The 20558-nt window shown below is 46.6% G+C and overlaps 1 protein-coding gene and 1 pseudogene across 5 annotated transcripts in view; both read left to right on the top strand.

Moving 5' to 3' along the window:
- The first annotated feature begins 3387 nt into the window (after positions 1-3387).
- Positions 3388-20558, top strand: part of Stk38 (serine/threonine kinase 38) — a 32248-nt gene continuing 15077 nt past the window's right edge. For 2 of the 5 annotated variants that reach the window (XM_031346472.1, XM_031346475.1), the window contains exons 1-5: positions 3392-3496; positions 10058-10190; positions 13683-13734; positions 14738-14860; positions 17866-17949. In XM_031346472.1, coding sequence (XP_031202332.1) covers positions 10060-10190; positions 13683-13734; positions 14738-14860; positions 17866-17949 — 390 coding nt within the window. In that variant the 5' untranslated portion in view covers positions 3392-3496; positions 10058-10059. Of the gene's footprint in view, positions 3497-3792; positions 4066-10054; positions 10191-13682; positions 13735-13823; positions 13843-14737; positions 14861-17865; positions 17950-20558 lie in introns of those variants that run through there. The other 3 variants (XM_031346473.1, XM_031346474.1, XM_031346476.1) reach the window with 3 other exon arrangements.
- LOC116075611 lies at positions 16173-16280 on the top strand (annotated as a pseudogene).

The raw sequence follows: 20558 nt of genomic DNA on the forward strand, positions 1-20558 counted from the left end.
CGCCTACGCCTTGTCGACCTGACTAGGACCCCCGTTTCTCCCGCAGGTTGAGGGAGGCCCAGATCGGCTAGCTGCGGCAATCGGGGGCTGGAGAGATGGCTCAGTGGTTAAGAGCTCTGACTGCCCTGCCAAAGGTCCTGAGTTCAAACCCCAGCAACTACGTGGTGACTCACAACCATCCATAATGAGATCTGATGCCCTCTTCTGGAGAGTCTGAAGACAGCTACAGTGTAATTACATATAATAATAAATCTTTAATAGAGAAAAAGAAAAAATATCTTTAATTTGTGCGTGTTAGGGTATGTGCATGTGAGTGTAGGTGCCTGTGGAGGATCTGCGGAGGTTTGAGGCAGATAGGAGCTCCCCAGTATGGAGATTGGGAATCTGCACAAAGCAACGTGTAGTCTTAAACACTAAGCTCTGTAGCCCTGTTTTGCCCCCTCCCACTCCCACTGATTTTTAATTTATATGTGTAGGTGTTTTTTTTGCTTGTGCATTACATATGTGCAGTGTCAGAGGAGTCCAAAGGACATCGGATTAGAGTGGAAGTTTTGGTGTCTTTGAAAACCCAATGAGGTTATGTGACTATGTTTTTGTTTTAATCGCAGGTGTGGGATATGGGGCTGCTTCAGTCTGTCTGCAGCGGCTGACTATGATCGTCTCATGCTCTAGGAGGGTCGTGATTTTCATCAGCTGTGGATAGTTTACATTTGGAATTCCAGGGACTCTGGAGAAAGTGTAAATGTGGGACCTGAGAGGGCCTAGAGTGGCTGCCAATCCCCTGCTGCTGGCTTCTTCTTCTCTTCCTCCTCCCCCTCCCCCCTCCCCTTCTCCTCCTGCTGTTGCTGGATTGAACCTTATTCTGACAACTAAGATTAGACTTGCCCCAAGGAACTCAACGTCCCTAATCAGCAAGGAACAGTGTAAAGAGGTCTATGCCCCCTTTCCCCTCTAACTTTCTTTCTCTCTTACCTAGTATTGGGTGGAGGGGCGCTTAGAAGGGCAGTAGATATCTAAGAACCCCATAGAGTAGCCCCCAAAATAGGTCTACATCAGCTTTCCTGTGGCTGGAGTTACAGATGGTTGGGAGCCATCATGTGGGTGTCAGGAACTGAACTTGAGTCTTCTGTAAGAGCGAGTACTGTATGTTCTTAACTGCTGAGCTCTCTATCCAGCCCCCGTTTTGCTATGTTTAACTGACTTAGAGAGCTGTTTGTAAGTGCACCAGTGTCTGAGAAGCACCAGGCCACTGACTACCAAGCTCCGTTCCTGATCTGTTATGGAAAATGTATTCAGAGTCAGCTGATGAGAGTTGCCCCCCCCCACCCCCGTGGGTAGGGAGGGCACCAGTGCCAGGGGCTATGGTCCCTATTCTTGTGAACTGCAGCTGGTTAAGAATCCCAGCTCAGCCGGGCATGGCGGCGCACTCCTTTAATCCCAGCACTTGGGAGGCAGAGGTAGGCAGATTTCTGAGTTGGAGGCCAGCCTGGTCTACAAAGTGAGTTCCAGGACAGCCAAGGCTACACAGAGAAACCCTTTCTCAAAAAAAAAAAAAAAAAAAGGTTAGGAACTTGGAGGAAGATAGAGAAGAAAAATGTGTCCCGTGGGACTGGGGGGGGGTGAGTGTCTATTCTGGGGGGAGGATAGGTGGAAATAACAACATGCACCACTATCCCCTGCTTGGGAATTCATCATCAAATGATAGATGTGAGCCATCCTTGGTAACCCACACCAGGATTCTCAGGACTTGGGTGGCTAAGGCAGGAGGATCTCGAGAGTTCAAGGTTTATCTTCAGCAACATGTTGTTTGTGGTAGCCTGAGTACATAAAGACTGTTTCAAAAAATAAAAATAAAAATTAAGAGCCAAAAAGAAAGTATTAGCAAGATAATTCAATAGTTACAACACAACTTTAAAAAAAAATCAAAGTGGGGGGGGGGTCAGAGAGATTGCTCAGCTGTTTAAAAAGTACAGAGGACCCTAGTCTAGTCTCTATCATCTACATGGCAACTCATAACATCCGTTCGAGACGGTCTGACACCCTCCTGCCCTCTGCTGGCACTGCATGCTTGTGAGCCACCATGTGGTTGCTGGGATTTGAACTCATGACCTTTGGAAGAGCAGCCATTGCTCTTACCTGCTGAGCCATCTCTCCAGCCCCACTTGCGTACACACAGACTTACATAAAGGCAACACTCGCATCCTTAACTCCAGTCCCAGCAAGACCGAGACTTGGTCCTCTGGATGGAGGAGCTACCAGCCATTTCTTCAGCCATGTTTTTTGCTTTTGCTTTTTTGGACTAAAGGAGACTTTGATGGCTTTGAAGGTGACACAGTCAAGTCTCAGAGATCTCATCTTTCAGATCGTGTAGGAAATAAATTCTGCGATCTGATGCTTGAAGAAAACCAAATCCTATGGTATGGCTTTCCAGTTAGAAAAGGGAGAAACCGAACACGTTCCACGGGCGGCTCAGGGCGTGACTAACAGCACGAGCTCTCTTCGCTTGCTCCCAGAGGATCTTTGCAGGGAGTCACGTATCGCACCGCTTTTCAGGAGTTTACAAACTTCCCAATCCAGAGCAATGAGCTCAGTCCTCTGGGAATCAAAGAGAGGCTTTCCGTTGTGTGCACAATGGAGAGGTCTAAGGTGTGAGAGATCACCTGACCCCAAACAAAAGCACCTTAATCCTTTACAATAACGAAAACTAGGAAGGGCCACGGGTTCCAACAGCTTTAAGGCCACAGTGATCCGAAGTCAAGGAGGGTGGGGGGGTGGAGGGGGGGAAACTCTGATTAAATTTCAGAGAACTAAAGACGTCGTCCCGCGAGTGCACGCCAAACGCTAAATCCCCGGGTCACGGTAGTTGATCGCATTGGCTTAGTTGATGGACAGAGCCAAGGTCAATTTCCGGGTGCTGAGACGGGTGTCTTACGTAAGACGTGGAGGGAAGCTGGGTGGGTGTTGGCTTTTCACGGAACTTCCAGGTTTTCCGTGTGGTAACTTCTGGCGGCTCTATAATTATTTCAAAAGAAAAAGCAACATAAACAGAAAGGCGAACCTAGTCCAGCCCCTGCACAGAGCCACCTCGGAGAACGCCCCGCGGGGCATTCGTCGAGCCTCCTCGGCTAGGCGCAGCCGGGTGAACCGTGAAGAGGTGGGCGGGGCGCGGCGGGGCGGGGCGGGGCGGCGCCGCGCACGCGCAGTCCCGCGGCCCGGCGAGCGCCGCCAGCGGGCGGCGCATGCGCAGTCTCGGCCGAGGCGGCCCCTCTCCACCGTCCGAGGGGTTCAGCGGGGAGCCTCGGCCCCTCCGCGCGGCCGTCTTTTCCGGCAGTTGGGGGTGCTTCCTGCGGTCCTCTCCCGTCGCGGCTCGGCAGCCGCGCTCCCTCGGAGTCCCCGGCGCGGCGCGGTCGCTCTCGAGACGCCCGCACGTCGCGTCTGCGCCGTCTCCGTCGCCGTCGCCGGCCCCGCGCCTCCCTCCCCCCCGCCCCCGGGTCTGGTGAGTGTCTAGCGTCCTGCGGTCCGTCCGTCCACTCCGGCGCTCTGGCCAGCGTCCTTTCTGTGGTCCCCAGAGCCCCCTTGTCTGTCTGTCCCTCTCGTCCACGCATCTGTCCGCAGCCAGGACGGGCAGCCGCCAGCTGCCCTGGTCGCCAGCTTTGTGTGTGCGCCTGCTGCCACCGGCCCGTCCCCTCTGGGACCTCGGTGAGCAAGCAGCACTCTGCACCCTGGGATGCAAGAAGCAGACGGTGTCCGCAGTTCGAGAGCTGCCCCCACCTCCCACCCCCCACCCCGGGCTAGGTGTGGGACCTTCCTTGGAGGCTGTCCTCCCTTACTTCGCGGTTAGGGGGGTACCGGGCTTCCCGTCGTCTTCAGATCCCCGCCCGAGGTCTGCAGACGGTTATAAGAAGATCCGTGAGAAGGAACCACCGAGCTGGAGGACGGGGAGAAGTGTGGCATAAGAGTCTGAGGGAAAAGTGTGCCAGACAGCGCGTAACGGCTGCCAGCGGCACCCTGCCAAGGACCCAGGGACATGGGAGAATCTTGTTCTGTTTCAGGATGACTAGGAAGGTCAGCAGCATGAAGTAGCCCCGCTGCTTCCTCTTCCTTCAGCTCACCTTGGCTGTGAAGTAGCCATTGCATGCGGTTTCCCTAAACAAACAAACAGAAAAAAAAAAAAAAAACAAAAAACCACCATCGCTGCAAGAACTGCTCCCCGCCCCACCCCACCCCAAACATCAACTAGCAGCTTCCTCCTAACAGGGCGGGCTCTGTCCTCAGACTCTGCATACACACCCACGTCAGCCTCAGGTGTGTTCACCCAGGAGTAGACTTTACAAAGAACGGAGGGTTTCGGCTTGAGATAGGTCTGGATGTGTACCTGTGGCTGGCCTGCAATTTGCTTTGTAGACCAAGGTGGCCTAGAACTCACAGAGATCCTCCTGTCTCTGCCTCCCGAGCACTGGGGTTAAAGGAATGTGCCACCACAGCCTAGCCTGCTTGTGACATTTTTTTTTCTTCTTTTCGAGACAGGGTCTCTCTGTGTAGTCCTAGCTGTCCTGGAACTCACTCTGTAGACCAGGCTGGCCTCCAACTCAGAAATTACCTGCCTCTGCCTCCCTAGTGCTGGGATTAAAGGCGTGCCCCACTACTGTCTGGCTGACTTTTTTTTTTTCTTAATGTATTTTTGTGACAGGGTTTCTTTGTGTAGCCCTGGCTGTCCTGGAACTTGCTGTGTAGACCGGGCTGGCCTCCTAGGAGATCCACTTGCCTCTCTCTCGTGACTCTTAAGGAGTAGTCTTGGCCTCATCTTGAATTGTCCAGTGAAGAAAAATAGACCTTTCTTTCGGTGTCAAGGAAATTAAAATATTGGTGAAATGGTTTTTGTAGAGATGGAGGCACCATTGTATAGTCGTCCAGCCAGGCACAACTCGGTAGTGAATAAAATGGTCGGCTCTCGGTTGAGCTCATTCTGAGTCCACAGTCCCTAGTGCTGAGTTGTATGAAGTGTGTATGCTTTGTTAGGTAGATAAACTAAACTAAGACTTGTCCACCATCCTCTGACTTCGCAGAGCCCAAGGGCCTGAAGTAAATAGGATTGCAGTGGCTTATGGGTCAGGGCCGGAAGCGTGAATTATGGAAAGCAGGGGGGAAAGGCCCGCCTCATAAGAAGCACTTGGTTGACCTAGTAAACCCATAAATGACTATTGAGCAATATTAATTGGATCTTTTGATTAAAGGTTATTAGAAATAGGCTAAACCTTTTATGAATAGAGGTAAAGAGAAGGGCTTGAGCAAAGGTCAAAAGGGCTGGGCGTGGTGGGGAGCAGAGGCCGGTTGATCTGAGGTGGAGGCCACCTTGTCCACATAGTGAGCCCCGGAAGGAGAGTGCAGCGCTTGGCAGTGCATTGGGTACTGGCTGAGGAACAGAAAGATTCTACTGGCCTGTTACATTTGGCGTCTGTGAACGCACATAATATCCCATCGACCTTTTAGTTTTTTTCAAGATAAGAAGATTCTCACGATGTAGCTCTGGCTATCTTGGAACTGACTGCGTAGAGCAGGCTAGCCTCAGACTCACAGACCTGCAGGCCTCTGCCTCTGGAGTGCTGGGATTAAAGATGTGTTCCATTATGCCCGGTTTCCTGTGGATATTCATTGATTGGTTAGTTGGTTGGTTGATTGACTTTTTGAGACTGGGTTTCTCTGTGTAGCCATGGCTGTCCTGGAGCCCCACGCCCTGGTTTTATGGAGAGCTTTGTAAAGTGTAGGAACTAATACTGGTGACTTTGGCCAAGATGTAGCCCCCAGCCCCTTTTTTGTTGTGGAGTAGAACCCAGGGCCTTGTGCTTTCTGGACAGGCACCATACAAATGAACTACTTCCCTAGCCCAAACCAGAGCTGTGTTGCTCAGTTCTTTATGCACCAGTCTGTATATTCCTTCCTACAGGTGTGTTGACAACTAAAAATCATTAGCTTGCTCAATGTGGGCCAGCTAATTACTCATTATATGGAAGACATTACCTGCCTGCATGCCTGTGTTCTTTCTTTTCTAACACCGAGCTGTATTTTCAACCTTAAGTAATTTTAGTTGTTAAAATGTTACTGTCTGTAGAGCCTGGTGTGGTGGCTCATGCCTGGAATCCCAGCTCTTGAGGAGCTGAGGCAGGAGGATTGCCGTGAGTTCAGTGCCAGCCTGGTTTACCAAAGTGAAATGGTTTCCCACCTCCTGTGTGTACATACATGCACATACACATACAGTAACTATGTATGTAGGCTGTACAGACATTTCAGACAACTCTCACTGGCCTCGTTTTAAAGTTTTACTTTGTGGAGCATGGCGGGGCGGTGGTTAGAGGCTTTTGGTGGCTTCTCGTGGCAAGTTTGTAGATGTCAAAGGGCAACTTGTGGGAGTTGGTTTTCTTTGACAACCTGTGGGTCCCCAGCATTGAACTCCTGTCCTCAGGCTTGGTGGCAAGCACTTTTACCTGATACCATTTTACTGCCCTGGATTTTTTTTTTTTTTTTTAATGTCTGGTTTTAAGTATTCTCTTGAAACACACTTAGAGTACATGTGGTTTTCATTGTGGGTGGAGGGTGTGCAGGCTGACAAATAAGAAACCACACCCAAGCTTCAGAAACCACAGGGTTTTTTTTTTTGTTTTTTTTTAAACTCCTCTATCGTTCTAAAAGCAGTATGTTTTGCTATTGGTAGGAACTTCCCTGTTTAAAAACCATGTGATATTTTATGAGATTACTTTTAAGTAATTCAGTGTTTTGGATTCGTGAATACTTTACTTTTGATGTCATAGATCAAAATGTTTGGCACTAAAATCCTTGATTTTGAGTCTCTGTTCTGAATGCATTATTTTTATATAATTTTTGTCCGAATAGCTTTAAAAACAAAACAAAATAAAACCTACCACTGATAGTCCCAGTCCCAGGAAGCTAGGCAGGTAGGTCATTTTAAGGCCAGCCAGGCCTTCTTACTTAGTGTGTCCCAGGCCAGCCAGGCCTTCTTAGTGTGTCCCAGGCCAGCCAGGCCTTCTTAGTGTGTCCCAGGCCAGCCAGGACTTTACAGCAAGACTCTCTTTTGTCTCAAAACAAGACAAAATAAACAAAAAAAACCCCCAATAATATTAAAAAAAACCCAAACAGTTGGGCAGCAATGGTGCACACCTTTAACCCCAGCACTTGAGAGGCAGAGGCAGGTGGATTTCTGAGTTCAAGGCCAGCCTGGTCTACAGAGTGAGTTCCAGGACAGCCAGGGCTACACGGAGAAACCCTGTCTCAAAAAACCACACACACACACACATACAAAAGCAAATAAGCCCAAGAACACAAACATAAGCAGCTGTTGATGTTTGATTAAGCCCCCCTCCCCCTCTTAGAAATAACAAGTGTCTTTACGTTCTTTACAAGTCTTAATTTAATGCACAAAACAGTTTAGAAAGCTGGGAGTATCAAGGGATGGCCTTTACATGTTTTTTCATAAAATGAGCCTACTTTAAAACTGGCTTTCTGCTCCTCCTGAATTTCGCTCTGCTTTCTGTGGGGAGAAAGAATCCATTAGGCATGGAGGCACACTCCTGTGACAGCAGCGCTTGGATGGTGAAGGATAGTGAGTTGTAGACCAGTGTCGGCTACGTAGTCACACCCTATCAAAAAATCCCGGAGAGAGAGGGAGGTGGAGGAGGGAAGTAAATCAGTTCTGCACAAAAGCAAGCAGGCTAAGGACAGACTGGTAAATGCATTTACCCACGCTGGTGCAGTTTAGTTTGTCTGACAATGAGCCAAGTATAATCATATAGGTTAATTTGGTAGAAAATGAGATTTTAAATTTAAGGGGAAAAACATTTTATAAGTCTTTAGACCTACAGGGGTTGTTTTGTTTTTAAAGCGCAAAATGAGGAAGTTAGATCTTTGATTTTTAAGGTGTCTTTGAGCACTAGAACTGTGATTCAGTTTTCTTTTTTGTATTAGTTTTTTTTAATTGTCATTAAAACTTACAAAATCAAGCAGTAAACACTTCCCAGATACTTTAACACTTATCAAGTGTTAGTCATAGAGACTCCTTTTATTGTAGAAATTGAAAATCTGAGAGTTATTGATCTCCTCTCTTGTAGCTAAACTACTAACACATTCTTTTTGCCTTTTCAATGTGCCAGGCTGGACTCTTAAGTCTCTATGTAAGCTGAAGATGACTTTGAACCCCTGAGCCTCCAACACCCACCTTTCAGGACGGCAGGCCTGTGCCACCTGATTTACCTTATTGTAAATAACTAAATATATTTTGTTTGGATTTTTCATACTTGCTGTCAGTTCTATTATATGTTTACTCATATTATTTCTAATAGTCCTTTGTCATTAAAATGTTTCAGTGAGCTGGCCAGTGGTGGCACACACCTTTAATTCCAGCACTGGGAGGCAGAGGCAGGCAGATCTCATAGTTCAAGTCCAACTAAGTTCTAGGACAGCCAGAGCTACACAGAGAAACCCCATCTCAGGGAAAAAAAAGTTTGATTGAACCAAATTATGTAGGAATCTTTTCTTTTTATAAATGTATGAATGTTTATGAATTGTTATTTCAAGGTAGTTTTCTAGTTGGCAAAAAATAGAATTATGTATAATTGTGTGTGTAATTTTTTTTTTAAGATTTATTTATTATTATAGATAAGTACACTGTAGCTTCAGACCCCATTACAGATGGTTGTGAGCCACCATGTGGCTCCTAGGAATTGAACTCAGGACCTCTGGAAGAGCAGTCAGTGCTCTTAACCGCTGAGCCATCTCTCCAGCCCTGTGGGTACATTTTTGCTTGCTTTGAGATAGGGCGTATGTTAGGTTTGTTTGTGTGTGTGTTCTGTCAACTTGATACAAGCTAGAACCCTCTAAGAGGACACTTGAGTTGAGAAGATGATCTCTATCATCAGATTAGCCTGGGGCAGGCCAGTGGGACATTTCTGGGGGGACTTGAACTCAGGACGTCTAGAAGAGCAGACCATGTTCTGAGCCTCTGAGCCACTGAGCCATCTCCACTGGGACATTGTTGAATGATGATTGATGTGGAGAGGCCCAGCTCACCGTGCCTAGTGCCATCCCCAGACAGTGGTCCTGAAGTGTAAGAAAGCAGGCTCTGTAGCCATAGGGAGTGATCCAGCAAGCAGCACTCCCCAGTGGCTTCTGGTTCCGTTGTTTCCAGACGCCTGCCTTGAATTGTTGTCTTGTCTTCTCTCAGTGCACCACGGCTTGGGGTATTTAAGCCTAATAAACCCTTTACTCTCCAAGAATAAACCCTTTCCTCTCCTGTCAGAGCTGTGGAAGGCTAATGTGCCAGTGTCTCCTGAGCACTGGGATTACAGGCAGAGGATACCACATGGGGTGGCTCAGGTTTGTTTCCTGTTGCTGTAATAGACACCCTGATGGGAACAACTGGAGGGAGAAAGGGTTTGCATGTGGCTCATAGTCCGGGGTTGCAGTCCCTCCCTGTGGAAGTTAAGGAAGCAGGAGGCAGGCTGTTCACATCAGACCCACAGTCAAGACCAGAGAGCGCTGAGCCACTGCTGTCGGCCGGTGCTCACCTTTTCAACCTTTAAAAGAGAAAAGAAAGTGTATGTGGTGTGGACACATGTACGTGCAGCAGGGCTAGTCCTGAGGAGGGGTCAGAGTCCCCAGAGCCGGACTTGCAGGTGGTTAAGCCAGCTAAGATGAGTGAGTGCTGGGAAACGAACTCAGGTCCTCTTCGAGAACAGGTTCTCTTAACTACGAGCCGTCTCTCCAGTTCTGTCTGGCATCATTCAGGAGAATCCCCACAGCTGTGTTCACAGGCCAACCCTGTCTAGACGGTCGCTCATTGCGATTCCCTTTCCAGGGGACTCCATATCGTGTCACACTGACAGATTACCCAGCACATCTGGCCGGTTTGCCTGACCTCTGTTTGTATTGTGTTTGTTCTCCAGGAAGATTATACCTATGTCTATTTTCACCAAGGGTTCAGGGGAGAGCTTTATTTTCAGATTCCAACTGGGAGATGCACACCAATGCCTCTCTTTCCTTCTAGCAGCCATGGCAATGACAGGATCAACACCTTGCTCATCCATGAGTAATCATACGAAGGAGAGGGTGACAATGACCAAAGTGACACTGGAGAATTTTTATAGCAACCTTATCGCTCAACATGAAGAACGAGAAATGAGGTAAAGAATTCTGTTTGGAAACATTGTATTTTTGGGGCTGGGGATGTTGCTCAGGAGTGGAGTGCGTATGCACCTGTTATATACAAGGAAAAAAACAAAACAGAACAAAAATGAAAAATTTGCTGTGGTTACATGTATCTAGTACATAAAAGGTGACCAGGGTTGCAGCCACCATGTTATAGTCTGTCAATTACAGTGGGATGACAGTGTGGCAGATTTCTAAATCCTCCCTATTAAAACTCTATTTACTGGTCATAACCCAAAACTCCATTGCATTATAAGAAGAAATAACTTGGTAATATTGTTTGTGTTCATCATTAAAGCAGTGTGATCTCATGGAGTAGCTCCTGCCCCATGAGGAGCAGCTGTAGGAGGCTGGAGCTAGTTCGTAAGGACGTTTCAGTGTGTCAACTCCTTCACCAGGGAAGTGGGGCTAATGCTGTCTGTCTTGAGAGATTGCTAGAGAGTTAGTCGTAACATGTGTGTACTTGCATTCGAATGACTTACTTGGTAACGGTGATAACCATTTTGTTTTAAAAACCTAACCAAGCCTGCTAGGTCTCACTACGTAGCCCTAGCTGTCTTGAAATGCTGCTTGTAGACCAGGCTGTCCTTGAACTCACAGAGATCCATCTACCTCTGCCTCCAGAGTGCTGGAATTAAAGGTGTGTGTCTCCATGCCCAGCTGTCTATTGACTTTTTAATTATTGAATTTCAGGAATTCTTTGTGTACCTCAGATAGAGTTTTTTGCCCCGTGTTCTATGAACTCTCTCCCAGTATGGAGCTTTCCCACTGTCTTTAGTGAGCAGACTTGTAAACTTTTTGATGAAGTCAATTTGGCTCTTTTATTAAGATTTTATTTTTCATGTTTTTTTTGTTCCCATGAGTGCATACCATGTGCTTTCAGGTGCCTAAGGAAGACAGGAATTACAATGACTGTGAGCTCCCTGATGTGTGTGCGCTAGGGACTGAACTGGTCCTCTGCATGGCAATGAATGCTTTTTTTTTTTTTTTTTTTTTTTTAAAGATTTGTTTTTATGTGTATGAGTACACTGTAGCTGTACAGATGGTTGTGAGCCATCATGTATGTGGCTGCTGGGAATTGAACTCAGGACCTCTGCCGCCCCTGCTCATTTTCCGGCCCTGCTTGCTCCAGCGTAATTCACTGTAGCTGTCTTCAGATGCACCACAAGAGGGCATCAGGTCTCATTACAGGTGGTTATGAGCTACCATGTGGTTGCTGGGATCTGAACTCAGGACCTTCGGAAGAACAGTCAGTGCTCTTACCCGCTGAGCCATCTCACTAGTTCCAATACTTTTAACTTTCAAGTCATCTCTCTAGCCCCATCGTTTGCTTAAAAATTTTTGTATTGCAATTGTTTTTGTTTGAGAGTGTGTGCACATGCGAGTATATGGGCATGCATGTGACTGTATGTGTATGGAAGTCAGATGTCCTGGGTCAGTTCAAACCTTCCACCCTGCACTTAGGTCCTGGGGACTAGAATCAGGCTTGGTGGCCGGTGCCTCTACCCATTGACTGTCCTGATGAGCCAGCATTACCTCCTTATTTGGTCTTGGTAGTCTGTGTCCCGGGGACATTCTCTGTTCTGGAATTGTTGTAGGCCTCACAGATTTAGTTCTGTGAGGCAAGAGGGGGCCAGAGGACCAGGACCTAGGATAGCCCCAGCTAAATGTTGGATTTAAGGCCTGTGTAAAATACCAACCAAACAAAAGAGCTCGCCCCCAGGTGCAGAGCATGTGACACGTGCTTCCTGGTCCGTGAGGTGACTTGTGGGCCACACGTGTGCCTTCCTGAGCTCTAGCTCATTAGCTTCTAGGTTTCCCTAGAACAGTGACTGTCCTCTTGTTCTTGCTGGTATAAAGTAAAGGTACCCAGCAAGTATTGATAATTACCTAGTCATGAAAAATAATAGTTTGGATAATTCTGTAGCCACCTAATTAAAACCAAGGAAACAGGCATTTCCTCTGACAAAAAAATTGTGTTTTTATTTTTTTCTTCCTGAAAATTGTTGTGGTAGATTAACTAAAGCCATAAATCTAACTTAATACATAATAATGGTTCTCCTCCTGCCCCCTGGAGTGAGGATGTGTTTACTAAGAGTGAACAGTGCAGACAGTCCACAGCTTCTCACAGATCCTCACAGGAGCTGGCAGTGTAGGGTAGTGGGAGAGCACTGTGTGTGCCAGACTGGAGTTCAGTCCCCAGGAAAAGGAGGAAGAGGGAGAGGAGAAGGGAAGGGAGAGAAAGAGAGGAGAAAAAGGAAGAGGAAGAGGAGAAGTGGGCAGAGCAACTCTCGTCTCGGATTTTCTTAATGATGCAGTACTGTTTGTGTGATCTGAGGCCCAGTGCGCAGTCAGTGGTGACCCGTGCGTGGTCCAGGGGCAGTTTTATCCTAGTTAAGGTTCAGGACTGAAGGAATTCCTTTTCTTAGTGTTGGTCATGGAAATGTAATTACAAGTTATTTTTTAATACTATTTTTCTTGTTCTTATCTGTCTCTTGAGCAAATACTAGTATTTTTGTATGCAGGTTTTATATGTCAGTACCACTTGCTTGGTGGGTGCCTGCAAAGGCGAGAAGAGGGCATCAAATTCCTTGGTCCTGGAGTTGCAGACAGTTGTGAAGTGTTGTAGGTGCTGGGAACTCTCCCTGGCTTCGTTCTGCTCCAGTACCACTGTCTACTTTTGCTCTCTGTATGTCACCTGCTTGTCTAGGTTACTGATGGGCAGTGGAGGAGGGGTTCCAGCCTGTGTGTTTTCCTTCTTGCTGAATACATGGAGGCTCTACTTGCTTATTTCAGTTTTACTAAATCATCATGAGGCTGTACTTAAAAAATAAAATCATGGGCTAGAGAGATGGCTCAGTGGTTAAGAACACTGACCGCTCTTCCAGAGGTCCTTAGTTCAATTCCCAGCAACCACATGGTAGCTCACAACCATCTGTAATGGGGTCCAATGCCCTCTTCTGGTGCGTCTGAAGACAGCAACAGTGTACTCACATAGATAAAATAAATAAATAGATCTTGTAAAAAAATGTAGACCTAACAAAGAATGAAAATTTTTACTTGTTTTAGAAATAGGATTTTTAAACAGTTTAAAAATTACATTTGTTAAGTGTATGTATGTGTGCATATGCATTTGTGCCATGGGACAAGTGAAGGTCAGAGGACGGCTTTCAGGAACCAGTTCTCTCTCCATCTTGTGGGAATTTAGGATTAAACTCAAGTCACCAGGCCTGGTGGCAAGTGCCTTCACCCAAAGTCACCTTGCTAGTGTTGATTTCATTTATAAACACGAAATTCTGTTCCTGTCATGATATTTGTTTATTCGTGTGGTTTTTCTCCCATGCACTATAAAAATGTTTTTCATGACCTTTTATCGAAGTGAATACTTGCAAGTGCTTAACAGTTCTCTCCGTATAGGCTTGTCAGAATACAAATGACAGTATTTTATCTTTGTTTGTTTATTTTAGACAAAAGAAGTTAGAAAAGGTGATGGAAGAAGAAGGCCTGAAAGATGAAGAGGTGATTTCTCTGGGGCTTGTCCCGGGGCTCAGCGTGGAGGTTGTGTTTTCTTCATCAAGTTAGCTTTGGTGCCTGGCAAGCTTTTGGCTCAGTGACGGGAGCTTGAGGGTTAGCATGCTTTGGATTCAGTTACTCATTCAGAGGAAGAAGTTAATTAGGAGAGGGCGATCTCTCTAGTCACAGTTATGGTAATTAATTAGCTTTAGAATTCTAAGAAAAGAAAAGATGGAGTTAGCAAAACTAAATTAAAACTTAAAAGAACAAGGTGAGCATTTTTTACCAAGTTGTGGTGCTTCATCCTGTAGTCTCAGCACTTGGAAATTGAGGCAGGAGGATTGCTGCTGGATTGAGGCCAACCTGCACCAGAGGGTGAGATCTCGTCTGTAATAAGTGAATGAATTAACTGACAGACCCCCCCCCTCCTGTAGGAGTAAGATACATTTCTGAAGTCATTATTGGAGCAGGGGACTGCCTTACCCCAGCCCTTATACACACTGCTTACAGATGTGAGGCAAAGAAAGATAGAGCCATTGAGGAAGGCTGCATGTGACCAGACAACTCTGCGATGCCTTCAGAAGGGTGGGCGGCACAGCCCAGGACAGTGATGGCAAGCCCCCAGCATGTGCCAGAAGACAGGGCATTGAGGCTGGGTCATGACTGAATGCTAGTATGTACTGGTCATGAGGATTTAGAAAAACACCTTACCCAAGAAGGGGCTCAAGGAAGATGTTCATTTGTCTCTCCCCATTAGAAATGCTAGAACCATGGACTGTTGAGTAGTTGAGTCGAAGTTCTCAGGAGCCCCACACCCGCTTCAGTGTGGCTTGCTTGTTCCATCTGATGGCCTGAGAGGGGAGAAGGAACTGCTAGAGGACGCTTGTGTGGTGCTTTCTCTCGGGAAGATTCCGCGCAGACTAGTGTGGCCCGGCTTCCAGCTGCCAGGACAGATAGGACTTGGTTTCAGAATTTCAGCTCTCCTTCCTTTTCTTTGTGTAAACATTAGAAACGACTCAGAAGATCCGCACACGCTCGGAAGGAAACAGAGTTTCTTCGATTGAAGAGAACAAGGCTTGGACTGGAAGATTTTGAATCTTTAAAAGTCATAGGCCGAGGAGCATTTGGTGAGGTAAAAAAAACAAAAATTCCAGAACGTCAAAGCTTTTAACATGCCATGAGTTCCTGATGGTGTATAACCGTAGGTTAGCTAGGGAGAGCCTATCTGAAAATATAGAGTTCACTAGATAGACATGTTCACTCTCTTCTTTCTTTTCTCTCCGACTCGTTGTCCACATCACTTCTGTCTTGTTGGAGAGGACATAACACTTTGGTTTTTTGGACAGAGTCACACTGGGTAGCCCAAGTTGGCATCAACTGTGTGATTCTGCTGCCTTAGCACCCACGGTGTTGGGGTTTCAGGCATGTCCCACTGTGCTTAGATTCTGATGTTAGGATACGCAGTATATTTACTCATTGATTCTGCAGTCATGACAGTAACCCATTGTACAGATGGAGACATTAGGAGTCTGAAGATGCACTCGGTCCGTCACACAGCTGTCGAGCACAGAGAAGTCCTCTGCTTTGAAGCTGTCGATTGCCCACTACCACAGTACTCAAGGAGACTGATCGTGTCTCCACTCTCTTCCCTACCAGATGCTTACAGCTCTAAAGAGATGGGCCTACGCTTGGTTAGGCATATGCATGAATGCAATGTTAGCACTCTAGAAACTGAGGCAGAAGGACCACAATTATAAAGCCAGACCAGGTTAGCTAGGGGATCCTGTCTTTAAAAAACAAAAAAAGCCAGACCTTGAATTAGTATAGAGCGTTAAAGGCCCAGCTGTTGCCTGTGTCTGTGGTGGGCAGGTGCTGCACCCTTCTGCTGCACGCCAGGCCTTAGCCCAGATCTTCTCATCAGGGACTCCTGCTCCACTACCGGAGCAGCCTCAGGAAAACCATGAGGAATGGAGCAGCATGAGGAATGAGCTCACGCAAGGTCACGCCCACTGACGGAGACCTGCAGACTGCTCACTGCTACAGTAATCACACGGTCTCTGTCCAGAGGAGACACAGGTGATAAAGAGCAGTGCTCAGGGGAGAGCTCCGAGTTATCACAAAGAGACTCTCAAACGGTAAAATTGACCCTTCAGATGAGAATTCCAGTTAGCCCTGGAGAATAAGAAAGCTTTTCAAGCCGGGCAGTGGTGGCGCACGCCTTTAATTCCAGCACTTGGGAGACAGAGGTAGGCGGATTTCTGAGTTCGAGGACAGCCTGGTCTACAGACTGAGTTCCAGGACAGCCAGGGCTACACAGAGAAACCCTGTCTTGAAAAACCAAAAAAAAAAAAAAAAAAACCCAAAACCTTCACAAAATACTTCCTGTTAAAGAAAAATGGACGTGGTACTTGATTAGAAAAACAAAATTCAGAAAGACAGGAAAGACCACTTCTCAGTCCTTTGTCTGAGATCAAGTGTAGTATCTGCTCTTGCCAGTTTAATAGCCAGTCCATCCTCCATCTAAGGACAGTAATTCTCTCTTTAAAAGCATTGGGAAATGGGGCTAGAGAGATGGCTTGTTGGGTTAAAAGCCAGTACTGCATTTTTAGAAGACAGCACGCACTTACAGACCCATGCATTTTAATTAAAAATAATTAAATTCTTTTAAAAACTTGGAAAATAGGCTGTATAGTGGCCCAGATCTTTAATCCCAGCACTTAGGAGGCAGGTGCATGTCTGTGAGTTTGGAGCCTTGCCTACAGAGTGAGTTTCAGGACTACATAGACCCCGTCAGATAAAAAAAGAAAAGAAAAAAAATGAAAAAAATAGAGAAAGAAAACTTCTTTCCTAATAAATCAGAAAGTGTTTAAAAGCCAGAGACTTGGCTCAGTGATTAAGGCACACACTGTTCTTGCCTGATGGCCTGACTGAGTTCAGTGTCCAGCACCCACCTTGGGGGCTCATACCTGCTTGTAACTCCAGCTCCATGGGATCTGAGACTCTCTGTTGGACTCCTTGGATATCTGCACTCACACAGGCACATACCTACACACAGACATACACATGCACATAAAATAAACAGATCACTTGCGCATTGAGGCTCATGTTTTTTAAGTCAAGCACCTAGGAGTCAGAGGCAGGCAGATCTCTGAATTGGGAACCAGCTAGGGCTGTCTAGTGAACCTCTGCCTAAGTCCACGTGTGGCCCGCAGCTGCCCCTAACTCCAGTCCCAGGGGAATCTATTGCCATTGGCTTCCTCAGGCACTGCGTACATGTGGTGCACTGACATACTTGTAGGCAAAACACCCATACACATAAAAGTTAATTAACTAAAATAAAAAATTAATTAAAAAATTAAAAGTGGGAGGAGAAAAATTTTAAAGTTCCATTTTTTTGTTTTTGTTTTTGTGTTTTGATTTTGTTTTGTTTTTGTTTTTTTGAAACAGGGTTTCTCTGTGTAGCCCTGGCTGTCCTGGAACTCACTCTGTAGACCAGGCTGGCCTGGAACTCAGAAATCCGCCTGCCTCTGCCTCCCAAGTGCCGGGATTAAAGGCATGAGCCACCACTGCCTGGCCTTTTTTTTTTTTTTTTCTTTTCTATTTTACTATATTTTCTCCAAGAATAAGGTTTTCTTTTTGCGGTTTGTTTTGTTTTGTTCTGTTTTTCTGTTTTTTTGACAGAGGGTCTCACACAGCATAGCCAGACTAGCTCCCAGCTGGGGACAGTTCTGCTTCTGCCCCTGAGTGCTAGGATTACAAGTGGGTCTGAAATGTTATTTTCATTTTAAATGTTGGGATTTCTACTTAGGGTTCTAAGTCCACTGTTGGGTATTTGCCATGGCTTTAACTAGGCCTTAAAATTGAAACTAAAGGCTTATACATATGTTCAACTCGGAGCCAAAGCTGCCGAGATGTGGAGACAGTTGGAGGTCTTCACATCGTTGTCCCAGCTGTTCAGTAGATTTGTTTGTAACAGTGAAAGTGTCTGTTGTTTCTGGTTATTGCTTACATTCAAATTATAATGCTTTCCGAGGTAAACAGTGTTTGTGAAGCCTTGGGTACGGCCCAATGCTGGAAAGACAAAGACTTGGCTTGGGAGGGCGGACCTGACTCAGCATGTCTATGGTAACCTTCCAGGTGCGGCTTGTTCAGAAGAAAGACACGGGGCATGTGTACGCAATGAAGATCCTGCGCAAAGCAGACATGCTGGAGAAGGAGCAGGTACTGGGCGGGCCTGCCGTCAGTCAGCTTTGGGGGCTTGGCGCCTAGTTACTCTGTTGGCTTAGTTGTGTTTATTTTACTACAGTTCTCTCTAGTTAGTTCTCTTATGCACATTGTACATGTGATCCTATTGTTTCTCCCCAGAAGATGCACTTATATGCTTAAAAATACAAGTCAGGGGCTGGAGGGACGGCTCAGTGGTTAAGAGCACTGACTGCTCTTCCAGAGCTCCTGGGTTCAATTCCCAGCAACCACACGGTGGCTCACAACCATCTGTAATAAGATCTGACCCCCTCTTCTGGTGTGTGGGTGTATATGCAGCAGAGCACTCATTAAAATAAATAAAATTAAAAAAAAATAAGAGTGAGACCTGTGAATACACAAATAGTGCTTTACAGTAAGGCTCTGAAGGAAGCAGCTTTGGGCCTCCTGGATAACCACAGCTGCACTTGCAAGAGAACCTCCTGTGAGGCCGCGCCTGTGTGCTGGGAGTTTCCTGCTGTCCTTGGACGGGGAGGTAGAACTGGACGTGTCTAAACACACTCTGGATACCTAACCAAGGATGGCTCCCTGGGAAGCCCGTTGCTATCCAAGGGAGCCCGACCAGCTTGCTAGTTCCTCAGTTAATGTGGACACTGGAAACGAGAGAGCACTAGAAGGTCTTCCTTATGACTAGGGGCTGGGCCTGCAGTAGAGTGCCTGTGAACGAAGTGCAAGGCTCTGGGCCCTCCCTAGGTAACAGCCCACTTTATCCAGTAAGGATGAAGCTCCCGGGGAAACTAGGTCTGCCATACATGCTTAATGCAAATCACATAGGATAAGATAGCTTTTTTTTTTGTTTTTTTCGAGACAGGGTTTCTCTGCGTAGCCCTGGCTGTCCTGGAACTTACTCTGTAGACCAGGCTGGCCTCCAACTCAGAAATCCACCTCTCTCTGCCTCCCAAGTGCTGGGATTAAAGGCGTGCGCCACCACCGCCCAGCAAGGCCAGAGATCTTGTGCCAGGCAGAACTCCTCATTTGGAATCCAGCAGCGAGGACAGACACTGTCCTCACATTTAGTGTTCTCTGCCACCTGAGGATTGTAATCACGGAATATTTTCTGTCTACATCCAAGTGCTTCTTCAAAATTTTGTAGTTGGGGGCTGGAGAGACAGCTGAATGATTAAAAGAACTGGTGCTGTTCCAGAGGATCGGGACTGAGTTCCTAGCACCCATATGGTGGCTCATAATGGTCTATTATTCCAGTCCCTCAGTGCATGCACATGGTACTCCGACTATACATGTAAACAAACCAACCATTCACATAACAATTATTAAGTCTTTTTTTTTTTTTTTCTGTTTTACTGGGAACCTTTGAATTCCTTTTTTCTTTTCTTTTTTGTATTTTTGAGACCAGATTTCTCTTTGTAACCAGCTCTGGGCTATCCTAGACTTGCTTTGTAGACCAGTTTTGCCTTGAACTTAGAGATGTACTTGTCTCTGTCTCCCAAGTGTTGGGATTAAAGGCATGTATCACCATGCCCAGCTAAGCCTTGGATTTTTTTTTTTAAAGATTTATTTATTTATTTATTTATTTATTTCATGTGTATGAGTACACTGTAGCTATGCAGATGGCCGTGAGCCATCATGTGGTACACTGTAGCTGTCTTCAGACATACCAGAGAGGGCATCAGATCTCATTACAGGTGTTTGTGAGCCACCATCTGGTTGCTAGGATTTGAACTCAGGACCTTCAGAAGAACAGTCAGTGCTCTTACCTGCTGAGCCATCTCGCCAGCCCTGTTTTTTTTTTTTTTTTTTTTAAAGATTTACTTATGATGTATATAATGTTCTGTCTGCATATATGCCTACACACCAGAAGAGGGTGCCACATCTCATTACAGATGGATGTGAGCCACCATGTGGTTGCTGGGATTTGAACTCAGGACCTCTGGAAGAGCAGCCAGTGCTCTTAACTGCTGAGCCATCTCTCCAGTCCCCAGCACACTCGGGACAGGAAGGGGGATAGGGGGACTGGGAGGAAGGGCAACATTTGGAATGTAAATCAATAAAGCAATTAATTAATAAAAAAATTAAAACAGAAAGAAAAGACAAGACTAAAAAACACAAGCATCAGCTAGTGCCAAGCATTCTCCATGGCGAGGTCAGTGCTGTTGCGCTGCTGTGGAAGGACAAGACTGACTGTGGGCCTCCTCTGTGCCTTAGATGTTCCATATAGGGAAGGGAGCAAGCCTTCCGCTGCGAGCCACGCCTCTGGCTGACTCCACATCTATACCTTAAGGCTTGGAGCGGCCCCGTCAGCCCCAGTCACAGTGGTCGGCTCTCTTGATAAACAGGGAATGGCACAGTCGCCATCCTGTGCTCCAAGTTGAGTGACAAGCGGTAACACTAGTGCCTTCTCTTTTCTCTGAATCCTTGTGGGAGGTAGGGCCCGGGAGAGCAGAGGCCGGTCGTCTGGCCTCATAGTGACAAGCTCGGTGACACAGTACAGGTCAGCAGCAGGCAGTAAGTTTCCATAAGCTTTTCTTCTGGTGAGGCAAGTAAAGGCAGGTGTTTGACTTATGGTTTCACAGCACTGGTCTTATCATACGTGCATGTGCCATCAATGG

This window comes from Mastomys coucha, unplaced genomic scaffold (assembly GCF_008632895.1).
Source record: "Mastomys coucha isolate ucsf_1 unplaced genomic scaffold, UCSF_Mcou_1 pScaffold3, whole genome shotgun sequence".
Taxonomy (NCBI): Eukaryota; Metazoa; Chordata; class Mammalia; order Rodentia; family Muridae; genus Mastomys; species Mastomys coucha.